This window comes from Panulirus ornatus, chromosome 57, assembly GCF_036320965.1.
Source record: "Panulirus ornatus isolate Po-2019 chromosome 57, ASM3632096v1, whole genome shotgun sequence".
Classification (NCBI taxonomy): Eukaryota; Metazoa; Arthropoda; class Malacostraca; order Decapoda; family Palinuridae; genus Panulirus; species Panulirus ornatus.
The window spans coordinates 8,899,689-8,922,413 of record NC_092280.1 but is presented as its reverse complement, the minus strand read 5'-3'; the positions used below and the strand labels follow the sequence as shown (position 1 = coordinate 8,922,413).

The 22,725-nt window shown below is 43.1% G+C and overlaps 1 protein-coding gene across 1 annotated transcript in view; it reads left to right on the top strand.

Annotated features, from left to right (window-relative positions):
* Positions 1–5,902: 5,902 nt before the first annotated feature.
* The window catches only part of LOC139766159 (uncharacterized), a 75,539-nt gene continuing 58,716 nt past the window's right edge, over positions 5,903–22,725 (top strand). Inside the window, exons 1-2 of the mRNA XM_071694430.1 lie at positions 5,903–6,107; positions 9,685–10,263. Coding sequence (XP_071550531.1) covers positions 9,826–10,263 — 438 coding nt within the window. The 5' untranslated portion in view covers positions 5,903–6,107; positions 9,685–9,825. The remainder of the gene's footprint in view (positions 6,108–9,684; positions 10,264–22,725) is intronic.

Below are 22,725 nucleotides of genomic sequence, written 5' to 3'. Positions count from 1 at the left end.
GGTACTTATGGATCTGGAGTTCATAAAGTTGATAGCGATTCTTTGTGGAAGGTGTTGCCAATATATGGTGTAGGAAGAGCACTCCCTGAGGCGGTGAGGGTTTTTATCAAGAGAGGAAATCGTGTGTGAGAGTAGGAAGAGAGGAAGGTGAGTGGTTCTAAGTAGGTCAGCTGTAAGGGTGTGTGATGTCACCATGGCTGTTTAACCTGTTTATGGATAGGGTAGTGAGGTAAATGCGAAACTTGGAGGGAGATGGCAGGTTTACAGTGTCTCGAGGAAGACCTGGGAAATGAATCAGTTGTTATTTGCTGATGACACGCAGCTGGTGGTAGATTGGAACGAGATACGGCAGAGGCTGGGGTCTGAGTCTGGGAAAATTTGAGAAAGAAGATGAAAACTATGTAAAATCAGAGACGGTGTGAGAGAATATCGACGATCTTGAGTAAGAGGCAGAAAATGCTTTGGAGAGAACAACTGAGCATATGGTAGCGACAGTGAGAGGAGCAGTTGGAGAAGTTGTAACGAGCAAAGACAACGGGAAGAAAGATTTGGATTTTTTCTATAAGGACTGTAGACTGTACCACATGAGGGGGTGGTGGATGTGGTGTGTTTCGGACGTGAGCCCAGCGCAGCGAATAGTTTGGTGGAAGGAGAGAAATACAAAAAATAAAAAAAACCATAAACATCAACAGACCACTGGGCTCTTTTATGAAGCTGTTTTCAATAGAGGAAGACATCAGAAACAGAGGTACACGTAGCTGTAACTGTAAGTAACACATGATTAAAGGAGAGACACCTGTAAACTTTATATTAAGTAACACCTAAGAAACGTAAGTCGTGGATTCCTCGTCAAGTCTATTCTCAAAAGTGTGTCTGATTGTGCTTTCAACTGTTTTGACAAGCAAATTATTCCATATGTTGACAATCCAGTTGAAGGAAAAGTACTTCGCTTCATGAAAAGTAAACCGCTTGCCCACGAGTTTGTATCTACTACGAGAGACATCAGACGAATCTAACCTTCAGATGATCAAACCCTTTTATGATTCTGACTACCTGTATCACATTACCTCTTAACCCACTCTTTTTTCACATGTTTTTTTTCTTTAGCATGATACGTCTAAGCCGTCTAACCGGTTCTCATATGATTTGTTTTCAGTTCGGGAGTCGTGTTGGTAGCTCGAACCATTCTGTCTATGTCTTTTCTTCAAGTGGAGTGACCAAAGCCATATATTCAAGGTAGGGACGCACCAGTGAAGTGTAATGTGTGAGTATTACTTACTTTGATTCGAATTTCCTACGAATCCTGAAATTCTGTTCACCTCTCTTAAGACTACGTGATGTTTAACTGGCTTTAGGTCACCAGAGATCATTGAAACTAAGTCGTTCTTTATCACACATCTTTTGTAGCACAATAGAATTCATGCTGTAGCTTGCCTTCTCGATTTCACTACTGATGTGGTCGGCAGTGAAAGCCTTGCGCAAGATGATGATGTGTGGCAAAGCGCCAGGAGTGGATGGGACTGCAGATGAGTTTCCTAAGAGAGGGTGTGATAGCGTTGTTGATTGGTATGTCAGCCTTCTCAGAGCACGTGTGGCCCAATCTCAGGTGCCTCATGACTGGCAGAATTCGCGTGTATTGCCCTCAGTACGGGCAAAGAGGGACAAAAAATAGTGAACTCTCGAGTATACCTGACGAAGCTTGCGAAAGAGTGGTGACTGAGGTAGTGGTGGCATGCACAGAACATCAGACTGGGAAGAAGTGTGGTTTCAGAGAAGGTGAAGGATATGCTGGCAAACTGTTTGCCTTTAAGACTTTGCGTGAGATATACTTGGAGAAAGAGCAAGATTTTTATCTGTCATTTATGAACCAGGAGAAAGCGTATGGCAAGAGATGATAGCATTGACTTGCAGTGTAACAAACATATGGCGTGAGAGGAAAAAATACCAAATGCAGTGAAAGGTTTTGACCGAAGTAAGGAGAATATGCAAGTACAAAGGGAGGACTTTGAGAAGTACAATGTGAAAGTGGGTCTGCATCACAAGTGTCACCATGGTTGTTTAATCTGTTCATGGACGAGGTGTTGAGGGATTTGAAGTGAAAGAGTCTTCAAGAAAGGGGTGGATTAACTGTACGTTTGGGCTGGGATGGTTTCCTAGGAGGTAAATCCGTTCTGTTTGCAGACGGCGCGGCACTGGTAGCAGACTTAAGAGAACAATTGTTAATGTTGGTTTCTGAGTCTGGGAGAGTGTGAAACGAGAGAGCTAAGGATTAACGTGAAGAACGGTAAAGGAGAGAGAGAGAGAGAGAGAGAGAGAGAGAGAGAGAGAGAGAGAGAGAGAGAGAGAGAGAGAGAGAGAGAGAGAGAGAGAGAGAGAGAGAGAGAGATTAGGGAAAGACCTGGAGATGTGGAATGCTTTTAGTACATGGGAGTGGACAGACAGCTGGATAGAGCCATGGGGGTCAGCAAGACACTTGGGTGCACTGAGGAGTGTGTGGAAAGAGAGGCATCTGTGTGTTAGGGCAAAGATGAGTATTTCTGAAGGCCTAGCGGTCCCGATGGTGTTGTATAAGTGTGAGTCTCAGGCCCTGAGTGCACATAAACAGAAGAGGGTGAACTTGTCGGGGAAATAGACTTTCTATGTACATAACAGCATGGAAACATCCCACAGTTCAAACGATGGATTTGTTTCATACTGTCCAAAAGCATTGAGTTGAGGTCTACCAGCTCCCTGGATCTTAGATCTACCGTGCTGTGCTACGTGATCAAGACATCCACGTTGGAAAGTAACAGTAGACACCGATGCACGATGACTTTTCATAGGTGATGAGTGAGACCTTAGTGTGTAGTTAACCTCAAGACACAAGTTGAATATAATGTTAGAGACAAATGTTTATAATGGGTGATGGGGTCTTAGGCAAGATCACGATTGGAGACTCAACAAGTGTGGAGTCATTGCACACAAGATGGTGACTGGACAGGTCGAGTCATAACCTACATCAACATGGTGACTCGACATTTCCAGTCATAACCCACATGGTGACTAGACAGGTGTGAGGTCATAACCCACATTAGGATGATGACTCCACAGGTGTGGAGTCATAACCCATATGAGGATGGTGACAGGTGGTAGGATGTTTGCCACCAGCTTGGAGAGAGAACTGAGACCAACTGGAACTCTGGAACTATACATCATCCAACGCTGTCAAGAGACTGAGACACGTACCACTTCCTCCAGACACAAGATCGTGACATAACCTCCTCAAAGCAATAGCCGATAGACTCGAGGCCATACATCATGCATGTCTGTCTACAGCAGGTAGAGGTGTTGAATGGCTTCAATGGGTGGTGATCACCACAGCCAGGTGGGGTGTACCAGACGCGCTACCATACACCAAAAATTATACCGCATCGTGTCATAGGGGCCATAGCTTCGACCTTGGCTCCTTACCGCACGCCGCCAGATATCACATCTTCGCTAACCTACGTCCCTGTTTGGACTCCCCGATGCCATGAATCGGCCAAGACTTACCTCGGATCATCATCGACGATGTAAGATATCAGTATGTGCCGAGAACCGCGAGGATGTAGTGTTGGGGGAAGGAGTTAAAGGAGGGTGTTGAAACAGGGAGTGGCTGGCCAACAGTAGCGGTCCGGTGCACTCCGACGTTGCGAAACATAGTGGAAATAGCTGGTCAGGTCTGGGAAGAACCCGGGGTGGAAGTTCTTTTCTAATGGCGTTAGTCGGGTGTCGTTTGTTTTCGTCCGCCACGGCCAACATCTGGTAGCTGCATTTATTTGAATATCATAAATATGACCGGAGCTCATTACGAGAGTCTCGAGTTCCCTTTCATGAAAAATCCAAAGCAGAGCTACGGTCTGGACGCTGGCGATAACGCGCCTTATGTAGCAAAGCCATTAAGACGACTCTCGCTCTTGCCCAGGCGGGAGTCCCACCTGGGCGAGCGGGCGTGTGGCCAGAGAGACAGCAGGAACGGAACGGAACCATCCACTGTGACGACTGTCCATTTTTCCAGCATTAGAGTCTCCTTTGTCTCATCGGTCCGCTGGAACGGTCTGCCTCGGTGATGGACGAAACGTCTTCAAAATCTCAGTTGCACTTTCTCCCGGTGACCCAGCTGGGCAGCCCAGCCTCGCGGTTACCATTGATCATCCAGGGTGATCACATCTCCCCTGTGTCTTTACCTCTGACAACCCACAAACGTCGATCAGCTCTGGGATGAATGGCTTCGGGAGTTATTAAGTCTTTCTTATCTCCATCTCACGCGTCGACAGAAGATGACATCGGGGGAAAAAAAAAAAGAAAACCCAACAGATCATCACTTCAGCCCTGAGGTATACGAGGGTGAATAACGATATCGTCCCCAGCTGAAACCTTGCCAGTTCATGGGCCAATTCAGTCGCCAGCAAGACCTCTACGGAATGGTTCATCTTCTCCTTGGTCTCGATGTATTTCGAGTGTGATGGTAAGTCACAGCCCAAGGGAGATGAATTCATTGTTTCTTCCTCAAACTGGTAACGTCTGTACTTACCACAACCATAAGATCAGCGGAGGTAAACCAGTTTATTATCTATCTGGCGTGTGTTAATCTCCTACCACCATCTTCGTTCGGAGGATATGCAAATGAGTGTATACTGGGATACAGTGTATACGTATAATGAAATCTACTTACCTGTGGAGATGCACGAACGTCCGCAAGCGCCGGCAGTCGATCGGGAATCTGTGGGATGAAAAAGATAAAAACAAAAAGGTCAAAATATTTGATACTATTTCAAGGCTTGATTGTGTGGATGACACAACCTGGCCGGGGGGACACGTCCTCACTGAACCCATGTAATACACACGCTAAAAGCGGCACACACGTACACACACCCGAAGACGCACACACGTTCTCAACCCGACACACACACACACACACACACACACACACACACACACCACCCTCTGCAGACACATACCTCCGCTGGCCTGCTCTCAGCGCTGCCAGAACACCTCATGCGTAACTTCCTCCCATTACTCCCCACCCTCCCCGCCCCAATCCCTCCCCAACAGCAACCTCGTTCCCTCTCCCCCACCCACCCCAGATCTCCCTCATTATCACCTATGATCTGCGGGTGGATCGCTTCGCTTGTATCAGGCCCCCAGGACTCTCGTCCTCGACTTGAGTGAGGTCGCCCCTCCCTCGTATGAAGGACGAAGACGGTGCTGTATAGGACGAGGGATATCGTCTTAAAGGGGATCTCAGCTTCCGTGGCTTCCAAGGGAGGATCGTCGGCTTATAGAGGTTCGAGTGAGATCGTCTTGGCCAAATACAGAGTCTGATCTCCACCGACCAGCCTTATAAGGACTGGAAATGACCAATATCTTCATTTATGTAAGACGTTCGACTCTTTCTTACGTCTCACCCACAAGACGCAGTTTGTTTCATAATCCTTCCTAACTCTGCACCACGGACGAACCAAAAGAAAATGTATGAATCCCCAAGAAATTATTGGACCGTTGGGCAAAATCTTGAGACTGATGCGAAATCATTGAAAATCTGGAGTCTTGCTCGTGACATGCTGGGAGTAATTGGCCTGGTGACGTCACAGCCCTTAAACTCCGCCCCTCCGCACTGATTGGCTGGTGGGCGGGGCCGAGCCCCTTTCCAAGGTACGCGCTGCCCTTGGATTAAGAAGGGCACGATCCTTGCTGGAATCTCAAGCAAAATGCGTTACCACGCTCGGCCGTTTTTCACGAGGCATCGTCGGTCATCACAACGCGCCACGGACGAGCGGCAACGCGTGAAAACCCCTGAAATGAGGAAACGCTCAAAAGCCAGCCCCCCACCACCAACCCGTACCATTGCCGGCAGCTCGCTGGAGACGACCCCGAGAGGAGGGAGATGTCTCTTAACCCCTTTTCGCCCGGAGGTAGGTGAGATGAGATGCTGGCGGAGAAGATGTCAGGCCGGGCGAGCATCTTCAGTAGCGTGAACCAGCGGACCACACGTGTGCACTGCAAGGCGTCATTACCGGGGCCCCCGTGCAGCCTGCATAAATGATCGAGGCGGGAAAGGATGCCTCCGCCCCGTCGCCAAGCGCTGTGTTAGTGGTGACTGACGACTTGTTCAGTGAGAGCCAGGGCACTGCTGGCTCGACCAGTGCCATGCGGACAGTGGAACTGAAAAAGAGAGAGAAAGAGAGAAAGAGAGAGACTCTAGGAAAAAGAGAGACAGAGAGACACGGACACACGGAGGCTTGGCCTAGCAGGCCAGCACGCGATAGATTCAGGAGCGGAAATCGAAAGGTTTGACCCCAGGGTAAAATGTGGATGGCGGACCAGATAAAAAGACGAGTCCAGTGGAAGACCGATGGTTCGAGACTCAGTGGGACAGAGCCCCAGGGCAGGAACTGCCACCTGGCAGTAGTAGTGGTAGTGGTAGTGGTGGTAGTAGTAGTAGTGGTGGTTGGGAGATTCAACCAACCCACCCACCACCCCTCCCCGAGGGGGTGGCCCAGTGACCGTAAGTGATTCATATGCCAATTTTTCCCTCGAAGGCTGAGTGTCTTCCCCCTGTGCGAGTCCATCAAGAGATTAGTGTGGCATTTTCTTTTCTGGTTCCCCCGACGTGTATTAAGCAGTGGTTATCTTCGTCGCTGGACGCAGCTACGGCCGTCCGCTATTGCTCGCCAACAAGGAGAAGGGTGTGTGTGTGTGTGTGTGTGTGTGTGTGTAAGAGAGCGTTGATCGTTAAACACCTTCCGCGCTAATGGCGTCATGGTGATTATCCAGCGTCTCATTACATATGCTGTCACAATGATATCATGGTGATTCAGCCTCTGTTTCATGACGTATAGTGTCATAATGACGTTATGGTGATTCAAAATGGGATGTTCTGTTGACCTCCGCCATTCATCTAACAGTACGGTCATCGCAATCCTATTCCCGCCACCATCATCACCATCACTATCACTATCACCTCTGCAGGACGCACGGCCACCATCACAATCCCCAACATCGTCCCCACCACTGTTGTCGTCTTCATGATGTCATCACAGCATCCGACACATCTTCACCGTTACCCCTCCTCCCACGCGTCTCCACCACCACAACAAACACTACCCTCCCCACCACAACAAACACCACCCTCCACCAACACAAGCACTACCGAGGCAAGTACTCCCCCTTCCCCACCACATCAATTACTAGCCTCTCAGAGATAGAGCAAGCACTAACCTCACCATCGCAACGAGACTCATCCTCTCCACCACACCAAGTACTAACCTCCCGACGGCAATAAGCTCCTACTCTTCCCCCACAGCAAGCACTTACCATCCCTCTCACGAGAAGCTTTAACCTCCATGACCACGGCAATTTCTATCATCCTCCCTACCAACCAACTCCTGCCGCTGCCGCCGTGCTCCACTCAACGCTGTATATCCCTCCCTTAATTACCTATGAATTTCTAGCTGTTGCTTGGCCACCTCCCGCGCTCCTCCGTCACACTCATTCACACCATCCTCCCGGGAACACTTGGCCGTCACCCAGCATTATCTGGTCCTCCATTAACCTCGCCACATGTACCAACCCATAGTTTACACCTGCAAAAGTAGCCCTATGTAAACCCATGTGTATCAACCTATAGTTTACACCTACGTAAGTGAACCCATGTAAGCTCACGTGTACCAGCCCATAATCTACACCTACATAAGTAAACGTATGTAAACTCACGTGTACCAACCCATAGTCTAAACTTGCATAAATAAACCTATGTAAACTATGATTTGATATACTTCCTCCCTTTATCACCTTAAAAGTAGCAACCTTCAGTTTCCAAGTATGATTAAATCTCTCATGAACGATAACTTAAGATGAATATATCATATTCCCTATTTCTTCTCTGTATTAGTTCCTCAAACCCCTTCGCTACCTCATCCCAACATTACTCCAGCCACGATACTTCCCCTCATGACCACTCCAGTAAGCTTACCATTGTCATAACATTACACCATTACAGGTTGCAACAATGCAGTACATTACAGCACCACTGTACCCATTACTCCCTCTGTCCAGAGTTACTCCGCCAACTGTACCAACACCATCCTCTCCTCCGCCACCACTCCATCTCACCACCATGACTCCCTCCCTCTTCCCCACTACCAGTTAGCTGCTACCACCACCACCGCTGCTCCCTCAGCTACCTCGTGCTATCAACCACCCTCCCTCCTCACCCTCCACCTCCACCATGCAACTCCCCCTATGCCATGAGCATTTTACTACCCTTATTTATGTACTTAACATCAGTCTTCCAGCCATCTGTGACCTGTAGCCGCCCTCCCGCTCTGTGTAGCCACCATCCTCCCTACCACTCACTGTGTGCGTCACAGTCACCTCACCTCCATAGACTTAGTGGGTGAGCCATTTGCAGACTGTCACCCCCAACCTCCCATCTACCATCTGTACCATTATCATCACCCTCCCCTCCACTATTACCACCACCACAACCCTCCCTCTCCACTATTACCACCACCACACCCCCTCCCTTCCACTTCTCCCATCACTCCACCCTCCCCCTCCACTACTTTGTGGAACCACCACCCATCCCCCCATCCCTCTCTCCCGCCTCCCCCGTCATAATGACCATCACTCGGGGGCCCCCTCGGGTCCCCCCCCCCCCAGCACCCTCGGGACCCACACCGCCGCCGTCTCACCATCACGACCGTCACGACCCATGTTTTTGCCCAGGCGAGGAACCTGTGAGCGTGGCACTGCCTGGAGGAGACGCAGGCCAGCAACCGCAGTGCCACCGCTCCGCCCACAGCACCAGCAGCCGGCACGCGAGCATCCCTCCCCCTCCCTCCGTCCTCGCTGCTGAAGGCGATGCTGACGAGCACGAGGAGAGTCTCGGGCTACAGGGCAAGCGTGAGAACGAGCCGAGTGAGGAGGATCATTTTCCTGAAGATCGATCCGAAGGACGAGAATGTCTGAGTGACGGCTGGAGAAACAGGGCGCAGGCGGGGAGGGAGGGAGTGGACCTTAGCCAGCTCAAGCTGTTCATCGTCTCTGGGGGAGGCTCGGCGCCTCTCGATCTTAGAATGATACGAAAAGAAATAACTTTACTCCGTTCGTTACCTCATCGGTTCTCTCTCTATCTATCTATCTCCTCCTTCCTGCGACAAACGCAGGAGTGAAAAACACGAGAGAAAAGGGGTGAGAGAAGAGCAAGTAGAGAGAGAGAGAGAGAGAGAGAGAGAGAGAGAGAGAGAGAGAGAGAGAGAGAGAGAGAGAGAGAGAGAGAGAGAGAGAGAAAGGAGGTTGGAGGGAGGGTGGGTGGGTGTTGTAGGGTGTGAGTGTGTCGTCTGCCCGCCACGCCCGAGCCACCAGCATTAAGACACGCGAGAGGGTTCCGCTTAGTGGCTTGGCCACCTCCCTCACTGCTGCTGCTGCTGCTGCCGTGGCTGGGAGGCGCCTCAGGGAGCACTTCTCTCGGGGATTACCTGTGGAAGGAGATGGGGTGATGAAGATGAATTAGTGTTATTTTGGCCAGGGTAGGTTCGTTACAGCCCGGGGTTTGCGTGGATGCCATTAAAGTTGTACCATCGCTTGGCTTCTTAACCTCAGATAGCATTTATTCTAATGGGTAATTATTCTCTCCCCCCTACCCCATTCGTCCGTACGCAGATAGAGTGATAATAGTGCTATAATATATATATCTATACCTCAGGGAGGTAAAACTCTCTTTCACTATGGATGATCACAAGAGACATTCGTGCTCGAGGAAAATGAGACGAAGGTAGACAGTGTGTAACCCACAAGTGACGAATGTTGGTAGCACAGCAGAGTGCCGCGCCGCTCCTAGCTGCCGGCAAGATGGTGATGGCCGCCGGCACGCCCTTGGTGGAGACTTGTGTCCTCCTGCCGGCGGAGTTCGCCCTGAAGGTGGAGCCGCACCCTAGGATCGCGTCACTCTTGCACCTGCTGCCTCACCTGGCCCCTGGGGGACCGGCCCACCTGCCTGGCCCCCTGCTGGAGCACCTGGGTCCCACCTTCAGCGGGCCGGTATCGTCCCATCTGAACCCTCTCGCACCAGCTTTAAGCCCCCTGGGGACACCGCTGGGCCGCTTGTCGGTGCCATCTGCCGAGGAGTGCATCCAGGTGTGCGCCACCCGCCGCCTCCCCGCCCAGACCCGCTACCTCCCCTTCAGCGGCACCGTCAGGACGGATAACCTGCCGCTTCTGCCATGTCTCCCACCCATGGACGTAAGTACCAAGTGCTCTCTCTCTCTCTCTCTCTCTCTCTCTCTCTCTCTCTCTCTCTCTCTCTCTCTCTCTCTCTCTCTCCCTCCTCCCATGATGTTACATCACAAGCTGTCTGTCTCTGCCACAGTAGCAGACAAAAGATACAGGCTACAGTGGCAGACAACAGACGTAGGCTATAGTAACAGACAACAGACGTAGGCTACAGTAGCAGACAACAGATACAGGCTACAGTAACAGGCAACAGATACAGGCACGCCTATTCACAGTACTAGGTATCTACATTATCAACAATCTACATCACTAACTATCTACACCACTATCTATACTACTAACTACGTCAGTAACTATTCATGCCACTTACTACCTCCACTTACTGTCTGTGCCACTAGTCATCTACGTCACTAACAATTAACACCATCTCTTTCGACAAATGCAAAACCATTTCTCTTCTTCTGCCTCTACCCTCGTCTTCAGCATAAGGAGACACCAGTCCAGGTTCCACAACCAAACATCCCTCTTGTGTTAATGGCCTCTTGCAAGTTTAAGCTTTGATGTTCAAATACTCTCCTATCCAATAAGTGCGCCACTGAGAAGTGTAAAAGATAGCTAATGTGGTATCAAGAAACTGACACCTTCATCTGACTTCCCTTTCTTCCGAAACATGATTTGCTTGCATGCAAGTTTAACCAATTTTGGCGTTCATGAAAACAATTCAACAAGTGTAGAAATACGAATTAAGATATATATATATATATATATATATATATATATATATATATATATATATATATATATATATATATATATATATATATATATATATATATTCATATATGCCAGACTCTGTATTTGCTTTTACACCCAGTGAAAAGTCAGGCTTGGCGAGGCTACGTCTTCGTCAAAGGACGATAAGGAATACGGTCGTATCGATGAACTTCTTGTATCAGAATAATTCACCTCCTGGAAGCTGAAAGAGCCCTAATAAGAGTATATAAAGTATATAAGAGTAATTAATAACACTCATACATCAATATACATACAAGCTAGAAGGCATATCACCTCAACTTAAATGTTTCGAAGAATTTGTCGGCGGGTGGGAGAGAGAGGTGTGGTGTGGTGAGAGAAGGCCTGGAGAACCATCGTCTCCTTTCACAGGGACCTGGGAGACCCTGTGGCTTCCATTTATATTGCCACGACGTTCTTCCATGAGAACCTTCTCTTCTTCAACTGTTACTTGATGTGATAACATAGTTGGCTGTTTAGTTAGTGGAGCATTAGGCCCTATCAACTATCTCGGGTCAGTCATCACGGACCTCAAGCGCTCAAGGTAAAGAACCATCAGTCGAAGTGACACACCGACAGCACCTTCGTCAGGCGCTCCAGATGATTTAAAAGACCATAAACGGTTTCACTGCGTCACATGTGTGGCGACAGGTGATGCCCAGCCACAATCGTCGCCAGACGCTGATTTGTGGACGTACAGTTATAACACGTCTCGCTTCATTATTACTACCCCTGGGTCCAGCTGCGTCTTCCGTTTATGTAAGTCTCTTGTTTGCTGCCCTTACCAGCTCCACCCCACCCCCCGACAATAACCCCTCTCTCCCACTCAACCTCCTCTCCTCCCTCCCTACCCATCCTCAACCTTGCACACACACACACACACAAACACACACGATCCTATCAACACAACAACAACAAACTTTCTCTCGACAAAAATATTTATACTTTGAGGCCTGAGGATCGTGTCGCTCCACCCCAGGTAATATTTCCTTTTTCTTCTTTTTCTTTTTCTTTTTTTTCGCTTCACCAGCCGTAGCTCAGCACCACACAATTACCTAATCTTATACACCATCTTCCAGGCTTTGTTTATATGTCATGTTCTCTCTCTCTCTCTCTCTCTCTCTCTCTCTCTCTCTCTCTCTCTCTCTCTCTCTCTCTCTCTCTCTCTCTCTCTCTCTCTCTCTCTCTCTCTGGCGCTGGAGGGAAATTTATATATTATTATTATTTTCTACGTTGCAAACCCACGGGCTATTCTTAAAATTTTTGACCACAATAATTACCTTGCAATTTGCAACGGTTCAAGTTTTCTCACACCCGATCCATTACCAAAAACCAAAATCCACAGAGACTGGTAAACTTTGGAGGGATTTTTCCAGTGAGGTGTGTACGACTGCCTCCAAAAGTTACTTTATGATAGTGCTAATGCTGTGATGTGTTCCAGAGCAGGTGGCTATATTCAGAGCTAAAGTTATGATGTTTTCCAGAGGAGATACTCATATCTAAAGCTAAGGTTATGATGTTTTCCAGAGGAGATACTCATATCTAAAGCTAAGGTTATGATGTTTTCTAGAGGAGATACTCATATCTAAAGCTAAGGTTATGATGTTTTCCAGGGGATATAGCTATATTTAGAACTGAACTATTTTTTTTCCCCCAGAGGAGGTGGCTATATATTTAGAGCTAATAGCTGTGATGTTTTCCAGAGGAAGCAGATAAACTTTGGGATAACGCCATAAAGCTTTCCTGAAGAAGTAGCCATATTCAAGTCTAAAACTATGATGTTATGCAGAGGAATTAGCTATAACTATAACTAAAGCTGTGGTGTTGTCCAAAGAAGGTATCTATAACTATAACTAAAGCTATGGTATTGCCCAAAGAAGGTATCTATAACTATAACTAAAGCTATGGTATTGCCCAAAGAAGGTATCTATAACTATAACTAAAGCTGTGGTGTTCTCCAAAGAAGGTATCTATAACTATAACTAAAGCTGTGGTGTTCTCCAAAGAAGGTATCTATAACTATAACTAAAGCTATGGTACTGCCCAAAGAAGGTATCTATAGCTATAACTAAAGCTATCGTATTGCCAAAGAAGGTATCTATAGCTATAACTAAAGCTATGGTATTGCCCAAAGAAGGTATCTATAGATATAACTAAAGCTATGGTATTGCCCAAAGAAGGTATCTATAGATATAACTAAAGATGTGGTGTTCTCCAAAGAAGGTATCTATAACTATAACTAAAGCTGTGATGTTTCCCAGTGGAAATAATAATATCTACAGCTAAAGCTATAAAGCTTCATAGAGGAAACAGGAAAACCAAGAGCTAAATAAATCATAAATTTTTTTTTCGTCATAAATTCTGAGGAGAATACTGTCATAATTCCATAACGATCAAAGCTGATTTTCTGGGCCAAATGAATAACTTGAAATAAAAGTTACCGTTACGAAATCATTCGTAGTTACCGTTACGAAATCATTCGTAGGTGTACGAAAGATGGCGGGAACGCTTAATGTTATGAGAAGTTTCGTGGGTTTCTGGGATACTTAGCAGTTTGCATCATGAGTTACATATCTATATCTATTTCAAATGAACCAACAACAAAACAAATACGAAGATGGAACATGAGAATCAAGAATTTACATATCCTGTAAAATGAGTCATATTATTAAAAATCTTCCGTCTAAATCCACGTCTCAGTAAGAACAAAAAGGAGAAATTACTATCAAATTTCAATACACATCAAAAATGATGGAAAACTGCCAAACGAAAAAAAAACATATAAACAGAAAATGAAAGTCTTCTGTCGCTTTATCTATCAATATAATCCTAAAACCCTCTTCTCATTTTCTTCCTTTCATTCCCACATATGAAATGTTAAAAGGCAAAAAAAAAAAAAAAAAAGAGAAAAATTAACTGGTCAATATTAAGCTTCACAAAGTTGGTGACGAGAGAGAGAGAGAGAGAGAGAGAGAGAGAGAGAGAGAGAGAGAGAGAGAGAGAGAGAGAGAGAGAGAGAGAGAGAGAGATGCATGATCAGGGTAGGACGACCCTTCCTTGTCTCTTGTCATCGCCTCGCCGACGACCACAATCTGAATTTCACATGAGCCGCGAGAGGCGTTAATGCACCGGGCTGGCCTGGCCTCCCTGGAAGGTCGGACGCCGGGACAGTATTGCTCCTCCCTCCCCCTGACGGTGAAGACACGCTGGACGTCCAGGACATAGAGATGTTACGGTGGGGCTTCTGAGTGACGTGGTGAGGCACGAAATTTTAGGCGTAGTCTGGTCTGTGTTTACAAGCGTTTCTGTGTTAAGTACACAGCTGTCTATCTATCTATCTATCTATACATGTATATATATATATATATATATATATATATATATATATATATATATATATATATATATATATATATATATATATATATATATATATATATATATATATATATATATATATATATATATATATATATATATATATATATACATATTTATATATGTAGGTAGGTATATGAATATTTCCCATATTAGATCGCCGTTTCCTGTGTCAGCGAAGTAGCGTTAAGAACAGACAAAGAAAAGCCGTACTAGCTCAAATTCATTCTCTAGCTGTCATGTGCAATGCACCGAAACCACATCTCCTTATCCAGAACCAATTTAATATATATATATATATATATATATATATATATATATATATATATATATATATATATATATATATATATATATATATATATATATATATATATATATATATATATATATATATATATATATATATATTTCCCTGGGGATAGGGGAGAAAGAATACTTCCCACGTATTCCCTGCGTGTCGTAGAAGGCGACTAAAAGGGAAGGGAGCGGGCGGCTGGAAATCCTCCCCTGTCAGTTTTTTTTGATTTTCCAAAGGAAGGAACAGAGAAGGGGGCCAGGTGAGGATATTCCCTCAAAGGTCCAGTCCTCTGTTCTTAACGCTACCTTGCTAACGCGGGAAATGGCGAATAGTATGAAAGAAAAAAGAAGATATATATAAATATATATATATATATATATATATATATATATATATATATATATATATATATATATATATATATATATATATATATATATATATATATATATATATATATATATATATATATATATATATATATATATATATAAGTCATTCAAAACCTTAAAGAACTCCGCTGAATTAGGTGTTGACAACAACTTCCACATAAAACATTTCGGCACAGTTGCAGTTAAAGCAATTATAAGTATCCTCAACCACTTCTGGTTACACAGTATATTCACACAGATCTGGACACTCGTCAACATAGTTGCCATCATAAAACCCTCCACACCACTCACCACTTCTTCCTTCTAAAGCCCTTTATTGAAACACATTAAAAAGGTAAACCAAAACAGAGTCAACCAAAGTACTCCACCCTCACATATACACCACTGCATTGTACCCAGTCACCACCACTCCCACACTGAATATAAGCCTCACAAAACACGTCCTGGGTGACTTCAGCCAACCACAGCCCCTTCCCGCTCAGTCTTAATGACAACTGACATCAAGAAAGCATTTGACACTATCCCCCAGTAGCTATCAAGAAAGCGTTTGACACTATCCCCCAGTAGATATCAAGAAAACATTTGACACTATCCCACGAAACATCCTTTCACTAAAGGTAGTTGATACCACGCTTCATGACCAAGAAACAAAAGAAATGGTTAGCCAACTTCATATTTGGCCGCTAAGTTGGAGCTATGTCACAAAGGCTTCACCTCCAAAATCCTCAAGATTTACAATAGAGTTTTCCCAGAGGGTATGTGTTCCTTCTCCAGCCTTCTTCAGTCTCTTGCCACATGTCCTTTCGTTACTTCCCGGACACTACAATGTTAAAGTCCCCTCATATGCAGATGACCTCTTAAATCTACAAATAAAGACGATAATTCGATGTACTCATACTCATGTATGAGTCCTCGGCCCCTGAGATGACGCTCTTATAAAGTCAGTTTGACCATTTACAACCAGTTTGAACGACAGGAGCGGCAATTAATTGATACCTCATCCCTGCTGAAAACAAGTTCAATAACTTCATGTGTATCTTTTATGATCATGTAACGTAATGTCAGACGCTGAAACTCTCACACTTATATAATTATATGCATGAACATATATATATATATATATATATATATATATATATATATATATATATATATATATATATATATATATATATATATATATATATATATATATATTGTAGTAAAATCACATACACACGTAAAGCACTAATAAACTCGCTGGAAAAATTACTCAGAAGCTCCAGCTTTCCACTGTATTTCAAGAAATTTTCAAGTATCTTTGAACAAGTCCTTCACTTGACCGATCCTTGAAAATGACTTGAAATACAGTTGCAATCTTGGGGCTCCTATTTATACTTTTCCAGCGAGTTTGCTCTCATATGTACATATATATATACATATATATATGGGATGTATTTAGGGAATCAGTGATGGATTGCGCAAAAGATGCTTGTGGCATGAGAAGAGTAGGAGGTAGGTTGATTAGAAAGGGTAGTGAGTGGTGGGATGAAGAAGTAAGAGTATTAGTGAAAGAGAAGAGAGAGGTATTTGGACGATTTTTGCAGGGAAAAAATGAAATTGAGTGGGAGATGTATAAAAGAAAGAGACAGGAGGTCAAGAGAAAGGTGCAAGAGGTGAAAAAAAGGGCAAATGAGAGTTGGGGTGAGAGAGTATCATTAAATTTTAGGGAGAATAAAAAGATGTTCTGGAAGGAGGTAAATAAAGTGCGTAAGACAAGGGAGCAAATGGGAACTTCAGTGAAGGGCGCAAATGGGGAGGTGATAACAAGTAGTGGTGATGTGAGAAGGAGATGGAGTGAGTATTTTGAAGGTTTGTTGAATGTGTTTGATGATAGAGTGGCAGATATAGGGTATTTTGGTCGAGGTGGTGTGCAAAGTGAGAGGGTTAGGGAAGATGATTTGGTAAACAGAGAAGAGGTAGTAAAAGCTTTGCGGAAGATGAAAGCCGGCAAGGCAGCAGGTTTGGATGGTATTGCAGTGGAATTTATTAAAAAAGGGGGTGACTGTATTGTTGACTGGTTGGTAAGGTTATTTAATGTATGTATGACTCATGGTGAGGTGCCTGAGGATTGGCGGAATGCGTGCATAGTGCCATTGTACAAAGGCAAAGGGGATAAGACTGAGTGCTCAAATTACAGAGGTTTGTTGAGTATTCCTGGTAAATTATATGGGAGGATATTGATTGAGAGGGTGAAGGCATGTACAGAGCATCAGATTGGGGAAGAGCAGTGTGGTTTCAGAAGTGGTAGAGGATGTGTGGATCAGGTGTTTGCTTTGAAGAATGTATGTGAGAAATACTTAGAAAAGCAAATGGATTTGTATGTAGCATTTATGGATCTGGAGAAGGCATATGATAGAGTTGATAGAGATGCTGTGTGGAAGGTATTAAGAATATATGGTGTGGGAGGCAAGTTGTTAGAAGCAGTGAAAAGTTTTTATCGAGGATGTAAGGCATGTGTACGTGTAGGAAGAGAGGAAAGTGATTGGTTCTCAGTGAATGTAGGTTTGCGGCAGGGGTGTGTGATGTCTCCATGGTTGTTTAATTTGTTTATGGATGGGGTTGTTAGGGAGGTGAATGCAAGAGTTTTGGAAAGAGGGGCAAGTATGAAGTCTGTTGGGGATGAGAGAGCTTGGGAAGTAAGTCAGTTGTTGTTCGCTGATGATACAGCGCTGGTGGCTGATTCATGTGAGAAACTGCAGAAGCTGGTGACTGAGTTTGGTAAAGTGTGTGAAAGAAGAAAGTTAAGAGTAAATGTGAATAAGAGCAAGGTTATTAGGTACAGTAGGGTTGAGGGTCAAGTCAATTGGGAGGTGAGTTTGAATGGAGAAAAACTGGAGGAAGTGAAGTGTTTTAGATATCTGGGAGTGGATCTGTCAGCGGATGGAACCATGGAAGCGGAAGTGGATCATAGGGTGGGGGAGGGGGCGAAAATTCTGGGAGCCTTGAAGAATGTGTGGAAGTCGAGAACATTATCTCGGAAAGCAAAAATGGGTATGTTTGAAGGAATAGTGGTTCCAACAATGTTGTATGGTTGCGAGACGTGGGCTATGGATAGAGTTGTGCGCAGGAGGATGGATGTGCTGGAAATGAGATGTTTGAGGACAATATGTGGTGTGAGGTGGTTTGATCGAGTAAGTAACGTAAGGGTAAGAGAGATGTGTGGAAATAAAAAGAGCGTGGTTGAGAGAGCAGAAGAGGGTGTTTTGAAATGGTTCGGGCACATGGAGAGAATGAGTGAGGAAAGATTGACCAAGAGAATATATGTGTCGGAGGTGGAGGGAACGAGGAGAAGAGGGAGACCAAATTGGAGGTGGAAAGATGGAGTGAAAAAGATTTTGTGTGATCGGGGCCTGAACATGCAGGAGGGTGAAAGGAGGGCAAGGAATATAGTGAATTGGAGCGATGTGGTATACCGGGGTTGACGTGCTGTCAGTGGATTGAATCAAGGCATGTGAAGCGTCTGGGGTAAACCATGGAAAGCTGTGTAGGTATGTATATTTGCGTGTGTGGACGTATGTATATACATGTGTATGGGGATGGGTTGGGCCATTTCTTTCGTCTGTTTCCTTGCGCTACCTCGCAAACGCGGGAGACAGCGACAAAGCAAAAAAAAAAAAAAAAAAAATATATATATATATATATATATATATATATATATATATATATATATGGAATACGGGAGAAAGAATACTTCCCACGTATTTCCTGCATGTTATTGAAGGCGACTAAAGGGTGGGAGGCTGGAAATCCTCCCCTCTCGTTTTTAACTTTCCGAAAGGAGGAACACAGAAGGGGGCCAAGTGAGAATTTTCCCTCAAAGGCTCAGTCCTCTGTTCTTAACGCTACCTCGCTAACGCGGGAAATGGTGAATAGTATGAAAAAAAAAGAATATATATATATATATATATATATATATATATATATATATATATATATATATATATATATATATATATATATATATATATATATATATATATATATATATATATATATATATATATATATATATATATATATATATATATATATATATATATATATATATATATATATATATATATATATATATAAATATATAAAAGCTTGTATATATACATGTACTGATAACCACGAGGAAAATGAAACGATAAGCCCCGAGTGCACTTTCGAGTGATGATCACATCGTCAGGACTGATGCAAGAATGAAATAGAAGACTTACAACAGTCATTATATAAAAAGAAGAGGTGGATCTAAGACGCTGTTGGTATATTAGTAATTTCGGTGGGTGGTGTTCCGGTCTGGAACCATGCCTGTCTTAAATTTCTTTTTATGTGGACAAGACTGGAAATCGTTTACAAATTTTGCCGACGACAAACATATCCAGTTTGTATAGACCTTAACCAATATTTATGTAAAGAACTTTTGTGTATTTGATAAAGAGAAAATTCAGTGATGTATCTGTTGGTCAAAGCGTTACAGCTGATGATTGAATTAGCGTTACTCCAGTCAGTACAATGGTCATAATTCTTAACATGATCAAACAAATCATTTCATTCTTAACCTGTTTTTATAATATATATATATATATATATATATATATATATATATATATATATATATATATATATATATATATATATATATATATATATATATATATATATATATATATATATATATATATATATATATATGTATATATATATATATATATATATACATATATTGCTTAAGTCTAACGTACAGATCCTAACCAGTCTGACAAATGTAAAAACTATTACAGCTTTTACAAGGTATTCTGTAAACACAACCCGCAGATTTTTCTCGCGAGTTATTGATTAACATATTCTTTGCAGTACCATTATTGCTGAAGGCTTCATTCACATTAAAGGATTTAAGCAAGCTGGGGAGTAACATAAAAGATTGTTAGTATCAAAGTGAGGTTTGGGTTTAACGTCATAAGTTCATCTCTTTGCCAACTTAAATAATTCATCAATAAAAGACATAGGATACTTCAACTTGGATCCAGTAGACGTTATCTTCTAACTTATTAAGATTTCTGGACTGCATATACGTAATGCCCAAAGGTACATCGACTGGAATGATGATTATAAATCTTTGTCAAGTTGAGCTGAGTGAGCGTGAACACAATAGCAAACACTGTTTTTTTTTTTTTTTGTATATGCTAAAGTTAAAAACGTTTCCAACGTACAATCATTTTCCATTTGTACTAAGGATTTCATAGAATGTACTAAACTGTTAAGTAAAGGGAGGAATGTTTGTAAGTTTTCGCTTGTTGATGAGACTCAAAGAACATCATCTACATGCCTAAACCAGATTGCTTTAGAGGGTAAGATATTCCTTAGAAATCTCGTTTCAAATAACTCCGTGCATACATTACATATTAGTGATGACAAAGGGCTACCCATCGCAATACCAAACTTCTGAGCATAATAATCTCCATTAAACTGAAATACAGTCTTTTATACACAAATTTCATCAGTTCAAGAAACACAGAATTTGAAATAAGTAAATCAAGATCATCGAATGCATCAAACAAATATTCTAAGAGCTCATCAACTGGAACTTTTGTGACTAAGGATGACACATCACAACTTATTAGTTTGAAACCATAATCATCCTAGATATCACTAAGTTTGTTGACTAAATTTACATTGTTCATGATACTGATACATTACCAACTACTGGGCTTCATGAAATGACGAAGTCTTCCCTCATTCTTGTCCCAGACGATGTGATTATTACACGAAAGTGCACTTGGGCTCACCATGTTTCATTTTCCTCGTGCTTATTAGCAAATATATATATATATATATATATATATATATATATATATATATATATATATATATATATATATATATATATATATATATATATATATATATATATATATATATATATATATATTTATATATATATATATATATATATATATATATATATATATATATATATATATATATATATATATATATATATATATATATATATGCGAAAGAGAGACTTTTGGATGTTAATGTGCTGAGAGGGGCTACTGGAGGGATGTCTGATCATTATCTTGTGGAGGCTAAGGTGAAGATTTGTATGGGTTTTCAGAAAAGAAGAGTGAATGTTGGGGTGAAGAGGGTGGTGAGAGTAAGTGACCTTGAGAAGGAGACCTGTGTGAGGAAGTACCAGGAGAGACTGAGTACAGAATGGAAAAAGGTGAGAACAATGGAAGTAAGGGGAGTGGGGGAGGAATGGGATGTATTTAGGGAATCAGTGATGGATTGCGCAAAAGATGCTTGTGGCATGAGAAGAGTGGGAGGTGGGTTGATTAGAAAGGGTAGTGAGTGGTGGGATGAAGAAGTAAGAGTATTAGTGAAAGAGAAGAGAGAGGCATTTGGACGATTTTTGCAGGGAAAAAATGCAATTGAGTGGGAGATGTATAAAAGAAAGAGACAGGAGGTCAAGAGAAAGGTGCAAGAGGTGAAAAAGAGGGCAAATGAGAGTTGGGGTGAGAGAGTATCATTAAATTTTAGGGAGAATAAAAAGATGTTCTGGAAGGAGGTAAATAAAGTGCGTAAGACAAGGGAGCAAATGGGAACTTCAGTGAAGGGCGCAAATGGGGAGGTGATAACAAGTAGTGGTGATGTGAGAAGGAGATGGAGTGAGTATTTTGAAGGTTTGTTGAATGTGTTTGATGATAGAGTGGCAGATATAGGGTGTTTTGGTCGAGGTGGTGTGCAAAGTGAGAGGGTTAGGGAAAATGATTTGGTAAACAGAGAAGAGGTAGTGAAAGCTTTGCGGAAGATGAAAGCCGGCAAGGCAGCAGGTTTGGATGGTATTGCAGTGGAATTTATTAAAAAAGGGGGTGACTGTATTGTTGACTGGTTGGTAAGGTTATTTAATGTATGTATGACTCATGGTGAGGTGCCTGAGGATTGGCGGAATGCGTGCATAGTGCCATTGTACAAAGGCAAAGGGGATAAGAGTGAGTGCTCAAATTACAGAGGTATAAGTTTGTTGAGTATTCCTGGTAAATTATATGGGAGGGTATTGATTGAGAGGGTGAAGGCTTGTACAGAGCATCAGATTGGGGAAGAGCAGTGTGGTTTCAGAAGTGGTAGAGGATGTGTGGATCAGGTGTTTGCTTTGAAGAATGTATGTGAGAAATACTTAGAAAAGCAAATGGATTTGTATGTAGCATTTATGGATCTGGAGAAGGCATATGATAGAGTTGATAGAGATGCTCTGTGGAAGGTATTAAGAATATATGGTGTGGGAGGAAAGTTGTTAGAAGCAGTGAAAAGTTTTTATCGAGGATGTAAGGCATGTGTACGTGTAGGAAGAGAGGAAAGTGATTGGTTCTCAGTGAATGTAGGTTTGCGGCAGGGGTGTGTGATGTCTCCATGGTTGTTTAATTTGTTTATGGATGGGGTTGTTAGGGAGGTAAATGCAAGAGTTTTTGGAAAGAGGGGCAAGTATGAAGTCTGTTGGGGATGAGAGAGCTTGGGAAGTGAGTCAGTTGTTGTTCGCTGATGATACAGCGCTGGTGGCTGATTCATGTGAGAAACTGC